Source organism: Cryptomeria japonica, unplaced genomic scaffold, assembly GCF_030272615.1.
Source record: "Cryptomeria japonica unplaced genomic scaffold, Sugi_1.0 HiC_scaffold_87, whole genome shotgun sequence".
In the NCBI taxonomy this organism is placed as follows: Eukaryota; Viridiplantae; Streptophyta; class Pinopsida; order Cupressales; family Cupressaceae; genus Cryptomeria; species Cryptomeria japonica.
Window position 1 is genome coordinate 415,218 of NW_026728909.1, and position 19,535 is coordinate 434,752.

The 19,535-nt window shown below is 35.4% G+C and overlaps 4 protein-coding genes across 4 annotated transcripts; 2 read left to right on the forward strand and 2 right to left on the reverse strand.

Moving 5' to 3' along the window:
- Nucleotides 1–1,830: 1,830 nt before the first annotated feature.
- On the reverse strand, nt 1,831–2,889 carry LOC131864498 (pathogenesis-related thaumatin-like protein 3.7). The gene is made up of 2 exons (XM_059215268.1): nt 2,787–2,889; nt 1,831–2,684 (listed from the first exon to the last, which is right to left on the reverse strand). Exons 1-2 carry the CDS (start codon nt 2,851–2,853, stop codon nt 2,059–2,061), a joined length of 693 nt encoding a protein of 230 aa, XP_059071251.1. The 5' UTR covers nt 2,854–2,889; the 3' UTR covers nt 1,831–2,058.
- A 2,465-nt stretch (nt 2,890–5,354) lies between these two features.
- On the forward strand, nt 5,355–6,002 carry LOC131864477 (pathogenesis-related thaumatin-like protein 3.7). Its single transcript, XM_059215248.1, has one exon. It carries the CDS (start codon nt 5,355–5,357, stop codon nt 6,000–6,002), a length of 648 nt encoding a protein of 215 aa, XP_059071231.1.
- Nucleotides 6,003–14,166: 8,164 nt separating this feature from the next.
- LOC131864499 (pathogenesis-related thaumatin-like protein 3.7) lies at nt 14,167–15,220 on the reverse strand. The gene is made up of 2 exons (XM_059215269.1): nt 15,121–15,220; nt 14,167–15,018 (listed from the first exon to the last, which is right to left on the reverse strand). The coding sequence occupies exons 1-2, from the start codon at nt 15,185–15,187 to the stop codon at nt 14,393–14,395; spliced, it is 693 nt and encodes a 230-aa protein (XP_059071252.1). The 5' UTR covers nt 15,188–15,220; the 3' UTR covers nt 14,167–14,392.
- Nucleotides 15,221–17,552: 2,332 nt separating this feature from the next.
- Nucleotides 17,553–18,336, forward strand: LOC131864489 (pathogenesis-related thaumatin-like protein 3.7). Its single transcript, XM_059215259.1, has 2 exons — nt 17,553–17,619; nt 17,711–18,336. The coding sequence occupies exons 1-2, from the start codon at nt 17,553–17,555 to the stop codon at nt 18,334–18,336; spliced, it is 693 nt and encodes a 230-aa protein (XP_059071242.1).
- The last annotated feature ends 1,199 nt before the right edge of the window (nt 18,337–19,535 follow it).

The window sequence follows — 19,535 nt, forward strand, 5'->3', positions numbered from 1 at the left end:
TTGAGAGGAGATGAAATAATAATTAAATGCTTGAGAAGACATGATGGTTACCTTAGGAGCTAAGGGTTAATGTTAGGTTAGGGTTATCCATTGGATAAAGCTTTTACCCAAGCAGTAAACTCTTGTGCAAGGGTTAAAGGGATAACCAAAGTTAAAGCCATGAATGTTTTATGAGACCCTTGGGTTAGATGAGGGTTGAGTTAGAGAGAAAGTCTCTAGCCATGAAAGAAGGTTGAGTTAACCATTAATGGTTATGAAGACTTTGAGGGTTAACTTGTTGAGGACATAAAGCCTTTAATAGTTATTGAAGACTTTGAGGGTTTGAGAAGTGACTTCCCTTTTCTTAGGGATGTGACAATAATTAGGAGATGGATTAGGCTAAATTAGAATTGATTAGAATAATCTAGAAGGGGTTTAGGGAGGCAAGTGGGAGATGTAGGAAAATGGAAGTGGAGGAAAAAGGAATTTAATTAAAATAAAACTACTTTATTTCAATCAAATAGATGCAACTTGCATAAATACAAGTGAGGGATTTAAATAAATAAATTAGAATTATTTATTTGCAAGGATTAATTTAATTAAATGTAAGTTTAATTAAAAGGGGAGAAGGGGGAATTTAATTAAATAAAGTAATTTATTTAATCAAAGGCTAGAAAAGGCTTAGGTGAACTTAATTAAATAAATTGAGTAATTCATTTAATCAAATAGATGAATATAAAGAATTTAATTAAATAGAAGAATGAGATTAAAATAAATATTAAATATTCATTTAGGAAAGTGGTCAGATTTATACGTCTACAATAATTACTATCATATCACCAATAATGTGATAAAGGCAATTTGTATGTAATATATAGTTACGGAAAAATTTCTCCCATCTTATTATTATAGTTTAAAAATTTTAAATATGTGTATATCCATGCAAATTTATTAGAATCCACTATTATGGATTGAGTTGATACAATATGTATTGGAAAGTAGATTAGTTTTGTGTTGAGTATATTTATTTATTAATTCTTACTCTATCTTATTAGCACCATATGTCCTTGTCACATCAAAGAGTGACATATCTTACTACAAACATAAAATAAATACATAATGAATACATATTTCAAAATTAGAAATATATAACAACTTTCAACTAAAAAATATAAAATTAATTTCAAGTAAAATGAAATAATCTTTCCAAATAAAATAACTCATAACATTTAAATAAAAATAAGAACAAGAAAAAAAAAATGTCAAGTAATATAATTTTAATTATTGTAAAGTAATTTGGCTCATGGGTTCCTTTCCCTATTGAGGTGGTTGGAGATAGGGTGAAGAACTGATAGTGCTAAGTGCAAAAGTGTGTGGACTTCTTAAAGGCCTCCATTAATGTAGTGAGTCTAGATCATGTCAACTCGTCCTTTGCATTCACAAACAACCAAAAACCTAATCAAGATATTCCAAAAGGTAATAATGTGAAAATTGAAACTTAGTTTCTCTAGTATGTTTAGTTTGAATGTAAAGCTGATAAGAGATATTGGATGTAGCTACTATGTAGGATTTTGTCTACGTAAGTAAGAGTAGAGATGCATTCTGGCCCTATTTTAGATTTGTTATTTAATTGAAAAATTTTCAATTTTTAATATATATGGAATGCAACACCCAAAAGTAGCTAGTTTACAAAAAAATCAATTGTGACTCAAAATTTTATTTGATGAATGTAAATAATCTATATTTTAAAATTAAGATTTATAATTCAAAACAAGTAAATATCTGTACTATTTGAATATATATATATATTTAATATATTAGAACTTAAAATGTTAAAAAGATAACTGCATATGGATTAGCTTTTCCTCATTACCCATTAAAATACCGATGGAATTTTATTTACAATAAACTGTGATACTTGGAAACTGGCATGTATACCTTACACCAACCGATGGCTTATTTACATGACTCTACCAAATGATAGTTTATGCCACCATATATCAGATACTAAATACACGGGTGATAAGATCATAGCTGATTATTTGGAGGTTATAATGACTATGATGATCCTATATATATCTAGGGACAGAATACAATACTATAGTCGGTGGTACCAGAGGGGCAGGTGAAAGTGCTGGAAGAATCGTCCTTAGCATAACTGTATGCCTGTGGGCACTGGTTCTTGAACATCATCGAGTAGTTTGTGGCGGGGCAGTTCTTGACATAGGAACCTCTGCAGCAATACTGGTCAGTTTGAAAGACAGTACAGGCACTATTGCATCCACCATTCACCTTCAATTCAGCAGGGCAAGCAGCATTCACGTCGGCTTTGCATGCAGGGGCAGTGCACTGTCCATTTGTAGGATTGATGGAGAGAGGAACGTTGAAGCCGTCAACCAGGGAGACATCGTAGAAGTCCTGGTTGCCATCTCCATTTAGGGTGTACTCGACCAGCGTGGTCGGAACGCCCCCCGAGACTTGGCAGCTCAGTTGGCCGTTGCAGTCACCAGTTTGACAGGTTCCTCGGCCGCTCGCATCGAAAGAACAGCCAGTTCGGCCCCAGAATCTTGCCGCCTTTGTCCCTGCCGGCACATCGACGGTCCATGTCTGACCTTGGTCAAGCTGCTGCCCTCCTCCTGGTAGTCCTGCCGCCCAAACTGTGTACCCGCACTGGTTTCGTATATCAAACTTAACTGCCCACGCCTCTGCAACAAAACATACACACACAAAAATTATCGTAAGGCCTAGAGAGATGTATATACCATTCAACAACCTACAACACGTATTATTTTACCAACACATCTTACGTTGCATATGTAAAGATATGGCCAGTCCAGCCACAAGAACAAGCGCAAGATCTGATACCATCGCCATTATACCGTCTGAATTGAACGATTGAATGAAGATAGATAGATTGGGTATATGAGGAGGGATTATTCATTTATATAGAAAAAGATCGCTCCGCCGGTCATGAAGGAAGCAACAGAGGAAGGACCCGGCATGAGAAGGCTAGTATCGTACGCATTCCGGTTACAGAATTCAAGCTTGCATTTATAACATGACTTGACTTCAGGTAAGAGCTGCCCAGTTTCCAACCGTAAGGGTCATCAATATTCAGATAATAGCTGTAATATTAAAGACAACCAAGTTTCACAACAAATCAAACCAACAAAACATAAATAGCCATATGATATGGGAAAAAAAGGATGTTGGATTTAGTTTCATTGAACTTTAACTCTAAAGTAGCCAAATAAATATATAAGGACTTCCTAAAGTTTATTTTTTTATTTATTTTTGTAGCCCCCACCAATATTGTATAATAGACAAATTAGATATGGGACTGAGCATTAAGACTTCTATTTGAAGACCAACCCTAGATAACACCCTTGGCCCTTCAACTATTAATAAATAATTTAGAGCCAACTACCTTAAGAATAAATATATAACGGGGTGAAGGACTCCCTTGTAAGATAAAATAGGACAAGAATGAAATATTGAAAAAAGAATTTAATATGATCTAACAAATATATTTTTCAAATTACCAATATAAACCTGTAAATTGGGAAAGAAATCTAGACTCCTAAAGAGGAATTGCTTATCTACAAAGAGAAAATATTCTCAAGGAGTTTCAAGCCTTTTGCAAATAGGGAAGGGTTGCAAAGAAGATGTAAGGGAGTTTAGATTACTTTCTTAGAATTTCTTAGTCATAGTTAAAATTTTATGTATGATTACTTATTTTTAATCTCATTGTTTGAAACTAAGTATATACAAAGAAAAAAAATCCTAAAATAATCATAAAAAAAATCTCTGACTAGAAAATTTTAAATATTTAGAAAATATAGTTGTCCTTTTAGATTTGCAAATTTCTAAAAAAAACTTGTTCCCCTAGACCTAATCGACATTTCAAGATATTCTTATTTCACTATTGATAATAATTTAGTCTATTTTTTTAAATCATAAGTTCATATTCCACTACTTATTTAACATTTTTATTTGAAAGCAAATAATACCTATTTAAAAATTAAACCAATTTTTTGAAATTATTATAATATTAGTTACAAAAGTCAATTAAAATGTATATTTTTCAAATATTAAATTTTAAACTATTGATATGTTGAGTATTAATTAATAAGTTGTAATCTCACTTTTAATTATCGACAAACTTGAAAAATTTATAAATACATTAATAAACATAAAATTTTAAAAATAGATTGAGAAACATTCATAAGAAAACAAAGTATATAATTTAGAAAAATGGATCAATCAAACAAAATATCAAGTTTAACCAAAAGAAATTGTAAGCTTTTCCAATTTGATTCTATGAACTTAACATCTTCTTCAAATAATTTTTCTACAGTTTTTTGTTTGAACATTATTTATTAATAAATTGTATTCTCACTTTTAATTACTAATAAACTTAAATAAATTTATAAATACATTAATAAGAATAAATTTAAAAAATAGATTTAAAAACATTTATAAGAAAACAAAATATATAATTTTTAAAAAGTGGGTCAATCAAACAAAATATCAAGTTTAAGCAAAAGAAATTCTATGAAGTTAAAATCTTTATCAAGATAATTTTACATCTTCCGATTTGATTCTTAGGCTACCTTGGCTTTTCAAGTCACTGAAATAGTTAGGATCAAAAACTGGCCAGCTGTTACCTAGAGTCATTTCATGTATTCAATGCAGGTTTGAGTTCTGATAAACCAGGGCTCTCGTAGCATCCACGGCTTCTCAGCCGGGTCCATGCTAGTTTGCTTCCTTCTGAAGTTATTACGGTCGGAAACTGGGCAGCGGTTACCTGAAGTCAAGTCATGCACTAAATGCAACCTGAAGTCAAGTCATGCACTAAATGTAAGTTTGAATTCTAATAACAAGGGCTTTCGTACGATGCATTGACAATTCTATGAATACAATACATGTTACACATTTTATGCATATAATACATGTTGCATATACATATAACTGCATCTAGATGCATCTTAGAATCTTATTCATACAATGCATGTTACACATCCTATGCATATAATGCATTTTACATAGACATATAACTACATGCAGATGCATCGTAGAAGCTGGATAGAGGGTGCCCTCGTACGTCACACTACTGCTCAGACTGAGTCCATGCTTCCTTCGTGTCTGCCCGGGAGATCTTTTCCTATATAAATGATGAATCCTTCTTCATATACTCAATCTATCCATCTTCATTCGACCGTTCAATACAGACGGTATAATGGCAACAGTATCAGATCTTGTGCTTATTCTTGTGGCTGGACTGGCTATATAACTTCAGATGCAAGGTAAGCTGTATTGGTAACATAAGAGTTTTAGATTGAATACACTATATATCCGAGGTTCACAATAATAATATGCGTGTGTTTTTTGTTGCAGAGGCGGCAGCAGTTAAGTTTGAGATAACGAACCAGTGCAGGTACACGGTTTGGGCGGCAGGATTACCCGGCGGAGGGCAGCAGCTCGACCAGGGTAAGACATGGACCGTCGATGTGCCGGCAGGGACAAAGGGAGCAAGATTCTGGGGCCGAACCGGCTGCTCTTTTGATGCGAGCGACCGAGGAACCTGTCAAACCGGTGACTACAACGGCCAATTGAGCTGCCAGGTCTCGGGAGGCATTCCCACCACGCTGGCTGAGTACACCCTCAATGGAGATGGCAACAAGGACTTCTACGACGTCTCCCTGGTGGACGAATTCAACGGTCCTCTCTCCATCAATCCTACAAACGGACAGTGCACTGCCCCTGCATGCAAAGCCGACGTCAATGCTGTTTGCCCTGCTGAGTTGAAGGTGAATGGCGGATGCAATAGTGCCTGCACTGTCTTTCAAACTGACCAGTATTGCTACAGAGGTGCCTATGTCGACAACTGCCCTGCCACAAACTACTCGATGATCTTCAAGAACCAGTGCCCTCAGGCCTACAGTTATGCCAAGGATGATACTTCCAGCACTTTCACCTGCCCTTCTGGAACCACTGACTACAGTATTGTATTCTGTCCCTAAATCTATATAGGAGTATGCTCATCTACATCCTAATAATCAGCTATGAGTGTATCACCTCCGTATTTAGTATCTGATATATGGTGGCATAAACTATCACTCGGTAGTCATATAAATAAGCCATCATTTGTTGTAAGGCGTTAGATGCAATTTTGAAGTATCACAGTTTACTATAAATAAAAGTCCAATATTCTAATGGGCAATTTGAAATAGGTAATTCATATGCAATATCTTTTTATAAATGTCTTTTATTATTTTAGTAGGGAAGGGGTCCTAAACCCTTACAAAAAAAACAAATAAACTAGAGAGCAACGACACAATCGCTGGCATCGGATAGCCAACACCCCAGAAAGCATAGAAACAACTCTCAAAAGTAATAAAACACTAACAATACCCACATAACTAAACATAATAACCCTCTCCAACTTCCTACTATCCATAATACAACTACTAGCATATAACTAAAAAGAGTTCATAATAGTATCAGAGTACTTAATCCACATGAAAACACCCAACATAAGGCATGCAGGCCTGTTTAGATAAAAGTCCATGTTAAAACTAATACTATCATCTTTTGAAATCAACCCAGACCAAAAAAAAGCACCAACCCAATAGCATCCTACTCATCCTTGATGACGTTCCATTCCCGCACAAGACACTACATCAGTTCCTTCTAGATCTTAGGTTACAACATGTCCTCTTTCTGCTCCTCTTGCAGGTTGACATCCTTCATCTTTTTTGCTTTTTTCTTCATCTTTCTCTATCTCAAGACAAACCCCATAACGACATTCTGCATAATTCATCAGTAATAGCACATAGGGAATTCAAGGCCTCTCCCATTAGCTGATGTCCTTGCCTATATTCGTCCATCTTCGCTTTAAGGTTCATGACCTTAACTTGTAGGTTAATTATCTAGTTTTGCTATTATTTGATGCTAAAATTCTCCTCCTCGGTAGGAGAGTCCTGAGAACAGGGCACCATTTCCACATCCTAAAAAAGTATTTTGAAGCAAGGATTTTTGTTTCGAATCAACCTTGTCCTCTAGAGAATCACTTAAACCCTTTGAATCCTCCTTACTGTCCTCCCCTTGTTCCTCCCCTTCCACCTGAAATTCCTCATCCTCCCCCCCTCCTCACTAGAGCTCCTGAGTTGTCATCATCATCAAGGGTAAAAGCCTTTGCCGGTTCAGGGGAAACATCTTCGGTTTCAATTTGTTTTTCTTGTCTTTGGCGAGCAGATGAGCCGACCTTCTTTCACCAAAGTGACCCTCCTATTTCTCCTTTTCATGCAGGTTATCTTTCACCTAATCTCATAGTTCTTACAAGATGAAAAATCAGACACCAATAATATCTATAGGTCCATTGCTATTGTATCCCATCCGTCGTATGATCAGGAATCATTAACCATATTGTTGTGTTGGTATGGCCACCTCTAGAGTAGCAGCTCTGACCTCTTCCTCATCCTTGTATAGCCAACTAAGGATGTCTTTCCCTTATGATTCATTTGCTAGTGTGCCCAATTGGATAAATTTTCCATCAAACTTGGTGATGGGTTGTGTTGATTGATGTGTCGATGCAGAAGGTTGTCCATGAGATTTTGGTGATGTTGGTAATTTTGATAGACACATGGGTTCAAAATAGTATTCTCCCATGCCTTGATCTTTGATTTCAACTTTTGTTTGAAGTCCATGGATAAAGACTTGATTTTTTCTTGATGATGATCTAATGCTAAGGAAGCTGGAGCTTTCCTATTGTGTGGAACTAGGCTGTCTTGAGCTGTCCCCATAGCATTGCAATGTTGAAAAGGATTATTATCGGTAGATATGGAGATTTCCTGTCCATTATATGGGAATTTGACACACTGATGGTATGTTGAAGGCACTACTTGCATTTCATGTATCCAAGGATGACCCAATAGAATATTGTATGTTAAGTCTATGTCTAAGACTTGGCACATAGTGTCCCTTTGTATCAGTCCTACCTAAATAGGTAGTATCACTGTTCCTTTAGATGACTTGTCTTCATCATCATAGGCCTTGATGGTGATCTTTTTGTTTGGATCAATAGACTTCTCAAAGAAGCCTAATGCACGGATAAGCTTTAAAGCACATATATTGAGACCAACTCCTCCATCTATTAATACTCTTTTAACTCGATGTTTGTAGACTAAGACTTTGATATGAAGGGGAGTGTTATGTGGATGACTCAAAGAGACATTATCATGTTGGAAAAGGTGAGTTTATGAGGCCCTGTCATATGAGCCACCATGGCTTGGAATTTTATCAATGTCCAGATCTTGAGGAATGTTTGTTTCAACCAATGCTTGTTCTAAGATATCCTTATCTTTTGGTGAGAACTTGAGCAACTCGAGTATAGATATTTGAGCAGGAGTTCTCTGTAGTTGATAAACCAAATCATATTGAGTATTGGGAATAGTGGTGGATGTTGATGTATGCCCTTTCAAGACGCATTTTTGAGCTTTGGTTGTCACATTGATTGATGCATGGTCTTGTTTGTCCTTGATTTTTATGACATTTATTTGGTTATCATCTATCAATATGTGATTGATGGTGTTGTTGTACAGGTGATTTATACAAGCTCCTCTTGTATCATTTGATGATGGAGCTCCTCCCTTCTTGTAATTTGGAAGAGGATTTTTAAAAGCATCGTGGTCACCGTTTGTTTTGAGACCATCAACCATTAAATCACCTCTATTGATCATATCCTGACCAATATTCTTAAGCCTCATGAAATCATTTGTGTGATGTCCTTTGTTTCGATGAAAATCACAAAAATACGAATCATTCCACCAAGGTGGTTTGACCTGGGGTTCAAAGTTGTTTATGGTCAGTAATGTGATAATTTTGTTCGCCAGGAGTTCTCGAAATGTCAATTCTAAGGTTTTCCCTAATGGTGTGTAGATGTGTCTATTTGGGAAAGTGTTGGTGTTACCTCTTTGGTTTGTATTATTCCCTCAGTTAGCCTTGTTTATTGTTGTTGCCTTGGGTATTGTTATTGGTATTTGAAATTGAAGGTCCTTGATTGGTATTTTGTGGATAAGTGTTAGTGCCTTGATTAACACCCTTTTGATTTTTGTTAGATTGTGGATTACCTCATAAAGCTAATACTGGTTGTTTGGACTTCATATCATTAGCATCAGCTCCTCCATCATTAACAATGTTTTTGTTTCTTGTCCAAAATCTTGATTTGTCTAAAGTGTTGTTGTTATTTTTATTGTTAAAGGAGTGAGTGTTGGATGAGTTAATTCCTTCCTTAAATAACTTCAATGTTCCTTTCTTGATGTAGGCTTCCTCTACTTGGATTCCATTTTCTATCAACTTGGTAAAAGCTGGTATGCATTGGAGCTTGAGTTGATAACACATCTCACTATTTAGATTGTCAATAAAGATCTCCATCTTTTCCTTTTCAGGCATGTCTCGAGGATATCTCGAAACCATACGTCTCCAACACTGAAGAAACACCATGAATGTTTCATTGCTTTTTTGTTTGGTGTTGCATACATCCAACATGGTGATTGCATCCTAAATATTATAGGAGTATTTTGTGATAAATTTGTTTACAAACTCATCAAATGATCTGATGGGAAGTGTAAGTTTAGACAACCACTCCATTGTTTTCCCTCCCAAACTTCTTGGGAATAGTCTCATTAAGAATCATCGTGAGAAAACTCTAGGCTTATGGTACAAAATTCCCGAACATGATTGCGAGGATCACTTTTAGCATCGTATTTGTCGTACTTTCGCATATCTGAATTTGGGGGAAAAGGTATCATGTTTAATCTCCTGTCAAAGGAGTAAGGACAGATTTCATCCAAGGAGTATCGCATTGTGGTCCCTTGTTGCATGTTCTACATTTGCCTTTGCAGCATTTGGATTTGTTGTGTAAGAGTGACCATGGGTGCATTTGTATGTCGAGGGAAACCTTCCCCCTTTCATTAAGATTATCCTGAGGTCGGCCATGGTTGTGTTCGGGGGTGTTATTTTGTTCATGCATGATTTATGGGCCATGTGTTTCTTCTTCTATTTTTTGGTCTTGATAGGCATAATTTCTAGACCTTGTTCTAAAAATTCTTTCAGCGACATTCCTTAAGTTTTCGGTATTAAAATCTTTAGGAAGTGTAACTCCTTTTCTAGTTAGCATGAGCATATATTTTTCCTCGTTTGCTTCAATAAGTCTTTCCATGAGCCTTTGGAATGAGGGGTTTTCTTGACATTCTTGGAGTTGTCATTCCTAAGTCACTTTGCTCAATGATTTGAGAGAAAAGACATTGACTTGAGGGATCATGTTAGATAGAGAACAATGGAACATCCCTTGGGAAGTTGAGCTATTCAATATAGCTCCATAACTTGCACCAAGAGTCCCATTGGTGTGTGGATCTTTTGGAACCTTAATTTTACGTTTCTGTACACCACATTTCCTGCACACATTTGTGGCGCCCACCATGGGGCCGAACCCCATTAATCTTATCATTTTTTTTGTAGGAGCAATATTGCAAGCACGTGGGAAAGCTGGTTTAGCACATTGGGACCTTTCTTTAGTGCGTAGAAACATTAGTTAGTGCTTCTAGTATACTATTTAGTGAAGACCTCTCCACTAGCACATTTAGACTTTTTGTTAGCACCTGATATTCTGGTTGTATTCTATATCATCATAACGCATTCGACAAACATAGTAGAACATTCGGTAACCATCTTAGCGCATAGAAGTCATTTTGTAGCACATTTTCATGTTTTTGTAGTGCATCTGCACGTTTCTGTAGCTCACCTGTGCAATAGTCTAATGCATAGCTCTAACAAAGGAAAACGCAAAACTGTAATCGAAGAAAGAAAATTTTAGGCTTGTGAAGCCCACCCTCAGAATTTGATTATTTTGCTAACTGATTTTGTTCAGGTTCAAACCTTTTTCTGCAGGAGCAATAGGAGTTAGTTTAAGTTTTTCTTTTCTTTCTTTCAAAAGTTAGTTAAAAAGAACTCACCCTCTTTTTTATTGCAAAAGCTTAAAATAAACCTCATAAGTTCTTTGGGATGTTTAAAATGAACTTCATACTTTCCTTTGGTATTTAAAACAAAACTTCATCTTTTTCTTATTGCATGGGTAAAAAGAACAACAAAGAAAAAAATTTCATTCTTCCAAGTTAGGAAAACACTTCGTTCGGGTTTTAAAAGAACAACAAATTTACTTTTCAATCAACAAAGGTAAAAAGAAATTCACCTTCCTTTGGTGCCTAAAAGGATTCATTTTAATTTATTGCAAAAGTAAAAGAAACTCATCTTTATTTTGTGCAAGGAAAAAGGGAAAGTTCTCACTTATCAACTTTAATTTTGTTGACCAAAATCACGATTTCTTTTGTTGACCAGGATTTCCAATTTTTTGATAGAAAATCATTGCTATAAAAGGTTAAAAAGAACACCATACTTTTTGGAGCAAAATCTCCAAACAGAAGTTAGCAAATCATTTCTTTGAAAGGTTAAAAAGAACACTTGAGTGCCTTGTCTCGAAAGTGGAAAGTATATGCTCTCCCCTTAATTGGGTGACCAAAATGCCAAACCACTCTTTCATGCTTTCTTCATTTCAAGCAGTTAAATCGTTTAGCAAGCCTGTCATCCCGAGTTTCTCTTAGAGTGCCATTTAAATGGTCGGTGAGAAGGGAATGACCTAATTTCGAGCCCCATGGTGGGTGCCAGAAATGTTTGTGGGAAATGCAGTGGTGTACAAAAACATAAAATTCAGGTTCCAAAAGATCCACACACCAATGGGACTCTTGGTGCAAGTTATGAAGCTATATTGAATAGCTCAACTTCCCAAGGGATGTTCCATTGTTCTCTATCTCACAGGATCCCTCAAGTCAATGTCTTTTCTCTCAAATCACGGAGCAAAGTGACTTAGGAATAACAACTCCAAGAATGGGTGATGTTTGATTAATTTACCATGATTTCATTCCTAGATATGTATGATATTGAATCTATGATGATTTTAAACTAGTATGAATTTTATGTTATGATAAAGATTAGCAATCCTCTCCTAACAATATATACTAGTCTAACATGGATATGCTATGATATTTAAAATTACTTCTAAAATGCTATTAAGATGATTTTATCAAAGAGAGGCTAAATGCTCAGTAAAATGACTATAGATTACATGCATGAAACTTGGATATCTCAAAATGAGAGAATGAGAGCTCTATTTATAGGGAAAATAGGGAAATGGATGGTCAAGATTGGATAATCTTAACAAGGGCCAGGATTGAAAGTTATCAATCCATGTTTACAATTCTCACCAATGAAATGGTGACAATTGTCAACAAGAGGTTGCTTGAGAGGAGATGAAATAATAATTAAATGCTTGAGAAGACATGATGGTTACCTTAGGAGCTAAGGGTTAATGTTAGGTTAGGGTTATCCATTGGATAAAGCTTTTACCCAAGCAGTAAACTCTTGTGCAAGGGTTAAAGGGATAACCAAAGTTAAAGCCATGAATGTTTTATGAGACCCTTGGGTTAGATGAGGGTTGAGTTAGAGAGAAAGTCTCTAGCCATGAAAGAAGGTTGAGTTAACCATTAATGGTTATGAAGACTTTGAGGGTTAACTTGTTGAGGACATAAAGCCTTTAATAGTTATTGAAGACTTTGAGGGTTTGAGAAGTGACTTCCCTTTTCTTAGGGATGTGACAATAATTAGGAGATGGATTAGGCTAAATTAGAATTGATTAGAATAATCTAGAAGGGGTTTAGGGAGGCAAGTGGGAGATGTAGGAAAATGGAAGTGGAGGAAAAAGGAATTTAATTAAAATAAAACTACTTTATTTCAATCAAATAGATGCAACTTGCATAAATACAAGTGAGGGATTTAAATAAATAAATTAGAATTATTTATTTGCAAGGATTAATTTAATTAAATGTAAGTTTAATTAAAAGGGGAGAAGGGGGAATTTAATTAAATAAAGTAATTTATTTAATCAAAGGCTAGAAAAGGCTTAGGTGAACTTAATTAAATAAATTGAGTAATTCATTTAATCAAATAGATGAATATAAAGAATTTAATTAAATAGAAGAATGAGATTAAAATAAATATTAAATATTCATTTAGGAAAGTGGTCAGATTTATACGTCTACAATAATTACTATCATATCACCAATAATGTGATAAAGGCAATTTGTATGTAATATATAGTTACGGAAAAATTTCTCCCATCTTATTATTATAGTTTAAAAATTTTAAATATGTGTATATCCATGCAAATTTATTAGAATCCACTATTATGGATTGAGTTGATACAATATGTATTGGAAAGTAGATTAGTTTTGTGTTGAGTATATTTATTTATTAATTCTTACTCTATCTTATTAGCACCATATGTCCTTGTCACATCAAAGAGTGACATATCTTACTACAAACATAAAATAAATACATAATGAATACATATTTCAAAATTAGAAATATATAACAACTTTCAACTAAAAAATATAAAATTAATTTCAAGTAAAATGAAATAATCTTTCCAAATAAAATAACTCATAACATTTAAATAAAAATAAGAACAAGAAAAAAAAAATGTCAAGTAATATAATTTTAATTATTGTAAAGTAATTTGGCTCATGGGTTCCTTTCCCTATTGAGGTGGTTGGAGATAGGGTGAAGAACTGATAGTGCTAAGTGCAAAAGTGTGTGGACTTCTTAAAGGCCTCCATTAATGTAGTGAGTCTAGATCATGTCAACTCGTCCTTTGCATTCACAAACAACCAAAAACCTAATCAAGATATTCCAAAAGGTAATAATGTGAAAATTGAAACTTAGTTTCTCTAGTATGTTTAGTTTGAATGTAAAGCTGATAAGAGATATTGGATGTAGCTACTATGTAGGATTTTGTCTACGTAAGTAAGAGTAGAGATGCATTCTGGCCCTATTTTAGATTTGTTATTTAATTGAAAAATTTTCAATTTTTAATATATATGGAATGCAACACCCAAAAGTAGCTAGTTTACAAAAAAATCAATTGTGACTCAAAATTTTATTTGATGAATGTAAATAATCTATATTTTAAAATTAAGATTTATAATTCAAAACAAGTAAATATCTGTACTATTTGAATATATATATATATTTAATATATTAGAACTTAAAATGTTAAAAAGATAACTGCATATGGATTAGCTTTTCCTCATTACCCATTAAAATACCGATGGAATTTTATTTACAATAAACTGTGATACTTGGAAACTGGCATGTATACCTTACACCAACCGATGGCTTATTTACATGACTCTACCAAATGATAGTTTATGCCACCATATATCAGATACTAAATACACGGGTGATAAGATCATAGCTGATTATTTGGAGGTTATAATGACTATGATGATCCTATATATATCTAGGGACAGAATACAATACTATAGTCGGTGGTACCAGAGGGGCAGGTGAAAGTGCTGGAAGAATCGTCCTTAGCATAACTGTATGCCTGTGGGCACTGGTTCTTGAACATCATCGAGTAGTTTGTGGCGGGGCAGTTCTTGACATAGGAACCTCTGCAGCAATACTGGTCAGTTTGAAAGACAGTACAGGCACTATTGCATCCACCATTCACCTTCAATTCAGCAGGGCAAGCAGCATTCACGTCGGCTTTGCATGCAGGGGCAGTGCACTGTCCATTTGTAGGATTGATGGAGAGAGGAACGTTGAAGCCGTCAACCAGGGAGACATCGTAGAAGTCCTGGTTGCCATCTCCATTTAGGGTGTACTCGACCAGCGTGGTCGGAACGCCCCCCGAGACTTGGCAGCTCAGTTGGCCGTTGCAGTCACCAGTTTGACAGGTTCCTCGGCCGCTCGCATCGAAAGAACAGCCAGTTCGGCCCCAGAATCTTGCCGCCTTTGTCCCTGCCGGCACATCGACGGTCCATGTCTGACCTTGGTCAAGCTGCTGCCCTCCTCCTGGTAGTCCTGCCGCCCAAACTGTGTACCCGCACTGGTTTCGTATATCAAACTTAACTGCCCACGCCTCTGCAACAAAACATACACACACAAAAATTATCGTAAGGCCTAGAGAGATGTATATACCATTCAACAACCTACAACACGTATTATTTTACCAACACATCTTACGTTGCATATGTAAAGATATGGCCAGTCCAGCCACAAGAACAAGCGCAAGATCTGATACCATCGCCATTATACCGTCTGAATTGAACGATTGAATGAAGATAGATAGATTGGGTATATGAGGAGGGATTATTCATTTATATAGAAAAAGATCGCTCCGCCGGTCATGAAGGAAGCAACAGAGGAAGGACCCGGCATGAGAAGGCTAGTATCGTACGCATTCCGGTTACAGAATTCAAGCTTGCATTTATAACATGACTTGACTTCAGGTAAGAGCTGCCCAGTTTCCAACCGTAAGGGTCATCAATATTCAGATAATAGCTGTAATATTAAAGACAACCAAGTTTCACAACAAATCAAACCAACAAAACATAAATAGCCATATGATATGGGAAAAAAAGGATGTTGGATTTAGTTTCATTGAACTTTAACTCTAAAGTAGCCAAATAAATATATAAGGACTTCCTAAAGTTTATTTTTTTATTTATTTTTGTAGCCCCCACCAATATTGTATAATAGACAAATTAGATATGGGACTGAGCATTAAGACTTCTATTTGAAGACCAACCCTAGATAACACCCTTGGCCCTTCAACTATTAATAAATAATTTAGAGCCAACTACCTTAAGAATAAATATATAACGGGGTGAAGGACTCCCTTGTAAGATAAAATAGGACAAGAATGAAATATTGAAAAAAGAATTTAATATGATCTAACAAATATATTTTTCAAATTACCAATATAAACCTGTAAATTGGGAAAGAAATCTAGACTCCTAAAGAGGAATTGCTTATCTACAAAGAGAAAATATTCTCAAGGAGTTTCAAGCCTTTTGCAAATAGGGAAGGGTTGCAAAGAAGATGTAAGGGAGTTTAGATTACTTTCTTAGAATTTCTTAGTCATAGTTAAAATTTTATGTATGATTACTTATTTTTAATCTCATTGTTTGAAACTAAGTATATACAAAGAAAAAAAATCCTAAAATAATCATAAAAAAAATCTCTGACTAGAAAATTTTAAATATTTAGAAAATATAGTTGTCCTTTTAGATTTGCAAATTTCTAAAAAAAACTTGTTCCCCTAGACCTAATCGACATTTCAAGATATTCTTATTTCACTATTGATAATAATTTAGTCTATTTTTTTAAATCATAAGTTCATATTCCACTACTTATTTAACATTTTTATTTGAAAGCAAATAATACCTATTTAAAAATTAAACCAATTTTTTGAAATTATTATAATATTAGTTACAAAAGTCAATTAAAATGTATATTTTTCAAATATTAAATTTTAAACTATTGATATGTTGAGTATTAATTAATAAGTTGTAATCTCACTTTTAATTATCGACAAACTTGAAAAATTTATAAATACATTAATAAACATAAAATTTTAAAAATAGATTGAGAAACATTCATAAGAAAACAAAGTATATAATTTAGAAAAATGGATCAATCAAACAAAATATCAAGTTTAACCAAAAGAAATTGTAAGCTTTTCCAATTTGATTCTATGAACTTAACATCTTCTTCAAATAATTTTTCTACAGTTTTTTGTTTGAACATTATTTATTAATAAATTGTATTCTCACTTTTAATTACTAATAAAATTAAATAAATTTATAAATACATTAATAAGAATAAATTTAAAAAATAGATTTAAAAACATTTATAAGAAAACAAAATATATAATTTTTAAAAAGTGGGTCAATCAAACAAAATATCAAGTTTAAGCAAAAGAAATTCTATGAAGTTAAAATCTTTATCAAGATAATTTTACATCTTCCGATTTGATTCTTAGGCTACCTTGGCTTTTCAAGTCACTGAAATAGTTAGGATCAAAAACTGGCCAGCTGTTACCTAGAGTCATTTCATGTATTCAATGCAGGTTTGAGTTCTGATAAACCAGGGCTCTCGTAGCATCCACGGCTTCTCAGCCGGGTCCATGCTAGTTTGCTTCCTTCTGAAGTTATTACGGTCGGAAACTGGGCAGCGGTTACCTGAAGTCAAGTCATGCACTAAATGCAACCTGAAGTCAAGTCATGCACTAAATGTAAGTTTGAATTCTAATAACAAGGGCTTTCGTACGATGCATTGACAATTCTATGAATACAATACATGTTACACATTTTATGCATATAATACATGTTGCATATACATATAACTGCATCTAGATGCATCTTAGAATCTTATTCATACAATGCATGTTACACATCCTATGCATATAATGCATTTTACATAGACATATAACTACATGCAGATGCATCGTAGAAGCTGGATAGAGGGTGCCCTCGTACGTCACACTACTGCTCAGACTGAGTCCATGCTTCCTTCGTGTCTGCCCGGGAGATCTTTTCCTATATAAATGATGAATCCTTCTTCATATACTCAATCTATCCATCTTCATTCGACCGTTCAATACAGACGGTATAATGGCAACAGTATCAGATCTTGTGCTTATTCTTGTGGCTGGACTGGCTATATATCTTCAGATGCAAGGTAAGCTGTATTGGTAACATAAGAGTTTTAGATTGAATACACTATATATCCGAGGTTCACAATAATAATATGCGTGTGTTTTTTGTTGCAGAGGCGGCAGCAGTTAAGTTTGAGATAACGAACCAGTGCAGGTACACGGTTTGGGCGGCAGGATTACCCGGCGGAGGGCAGCAGCTCGACCAGGGTAAGACATGGACCGTCGATGTGCCGGCAGGGACAAAGGGAGCAAGATTCTGGGGCCGAACCGGCTGCTCTTTTGATGCGAGCGACCGAGGAACCTGTCAAACCGGTGACTGCAACGGCCAATTGAGCTGCCAGGTCTCGGGAGGCGTTCCCACCACGCTGGCTGAGTACACCCTCAATGGAGATGGCAACAAGGACTTCTACGACGTCTCCCTGGTGGACGAATTCAACGGTCCTCTCTCCATCAATCCTACAAACGGACAGTGCACTGCCCCTGCATGCAAAGCCGACGTCAATGCTGTTTGCCCTGCTGAGTTGAAGGTGAATGGCGGATGCAATAGTGCCTGCACTGTCTTTCAAACTGACCAGTATTGCTACAGAGGTGCCTATGTCGACAACTGCCCTGCCACAAACTACTCGATGATCTTCAAGAACCAGTGCCCTCAGGCCTACAGTTATGCCAAGGATGATACTTCCAGCACTTTCACCTGCCCTTCTGGAACCACTGACTACAGTATTGTATTCTGTCCCTAAATCTATATAGGAGTATGCTCATCTACATCCTAATAATCAGCTATGAGTGTATCACCTCCGTATTTAGTATCTGATATATGGTGGCATAAACTATCACTCGGTAGTCATATAAATAAGCCATCATTTGTTGTAAGGCGTTAGATGCAATTTTTAAGTATCACAGTTTACTATAAATAAAAGTCCAATATTCTAATGGGCAATTTGAAATAGGTAATTCATATGCAATATCTTTTTATAAATGTCTTTTATTATTTTAGTAGGGAAGGGGTCCTAAACCCTTACAAAAAAAACAAATAAACTAGAGAGCAACGACACAATCGCTGGCATCGGATAGCCAACACCCCAGAAAGCATAGAAACAACTCTCAAAAGTAATAAAACACTAACAATACCCACATAACTAAACATAATAACCCTCTCCAACTTCCTACTATCCATAATACAACTACTAGCATATAACTAAAAAGAGTTCATAATAGTATCAGAGTACTTAATCCACATGAAAACACCCAACATAAGGCATGCAGGCCTGTTTAGATAAAAGTCCATGTTAAAACTAATACTATCATCTTTTGAAATCAACGCAGACCAAAAAAAAGCACCAACCCAATAGCATCCTACTCATCCTTGATGACGTTCCATTCCCGCACAAGACACTACATCAGTTCCTTCTAGATCTTAGGTTACAACATGTCCTCTTTCTGCTCCTCTTGCAGGTTGACATCCTTCATCTTTTTTGCTTTTTTCTTCATCTTTCTCTATCTCAAGACAAACCCCATAACGACATTCTGCATAATTCATCAGTAATAGCACATAGGGAATTCAAGGCCTCTCCCATTAGCTGATGTCCTTGCCTATATTCGTCCATCTTCGCTTTAAGGTTCATGACCTTAACTTGTAGGTTAATTATCTAGTTTTGCTATTATTTGATGCTAAAATTCTCCTCCTCGGTAGGAGAGTCCTGAGAACAGGGCACCATTTCCACATCCTAAAAAAGTATTTTGAAGCAAGGATTTTTGTTTCGAATCAACCTTGTCCTCTAGAGAATCACTTAAACCCTTTGAATCCTCCTTACTGTCCTCCCCTTGTTCCTCCCCTTCCACCTGAAATTCCTCATCCTCCCCCCCTCCTCACTAGAGCTCCTGAGTTGTCATCATCATCAAGGGTAAAAGCCTTTGCCGGTTCAGGGGAAACATCTTC

Coding starts and splice junctions, on each gene's coding strand:
- LOC131864489 (XM_059215259.1), top strand. CDS start 17,553: ATGGCAACAGTATCAGATCTTGTGCTTATTCTTGTGGCTGGACTGGCT. Junction 17,620..17,710: donor TATATATCTTCAGATGCAAG/GTAAGCTGTATT, acceptor TTTTTGTTGCAG/AGGCGGCAGCAGTTAAGTTT.
- LOC131864477 (XM_059215248.1), top strand. CDS start 5,355: ATGCGTGTGTTTTTTGTTGCAGAGGCGGCAGCAGTTAAGTTTGAGATA.
- LOC131864499 (XM_059215269.1), bottom strand. CDS start 15,187: ATGGCGATGGTATCAGATCTTGCGCTTGTTCTTGTGGCTGGACTGGCC. Junction 15,019..15,120: donor CATATCTTTACATATGCAAC/GTAAGATGTGTT, acceptor GTTTTGTTGCAG/AGGCGTGGGCAGTTAAGTTT.
- LOC131864498 (XM_059215268.1), bottom strand. CDS start 2,853: ATGGCGATGGTATCAGATCTTGCGCTTGTTCTTGTGGCTGGACTGGCC. Junction 2,685..2,786: donor CATATCTTTACATATGCAAC/GTAAGATGTGTT, acceptor GTTTTGTTGCAG/AGGCGTGGGCAGTTAAGTTT.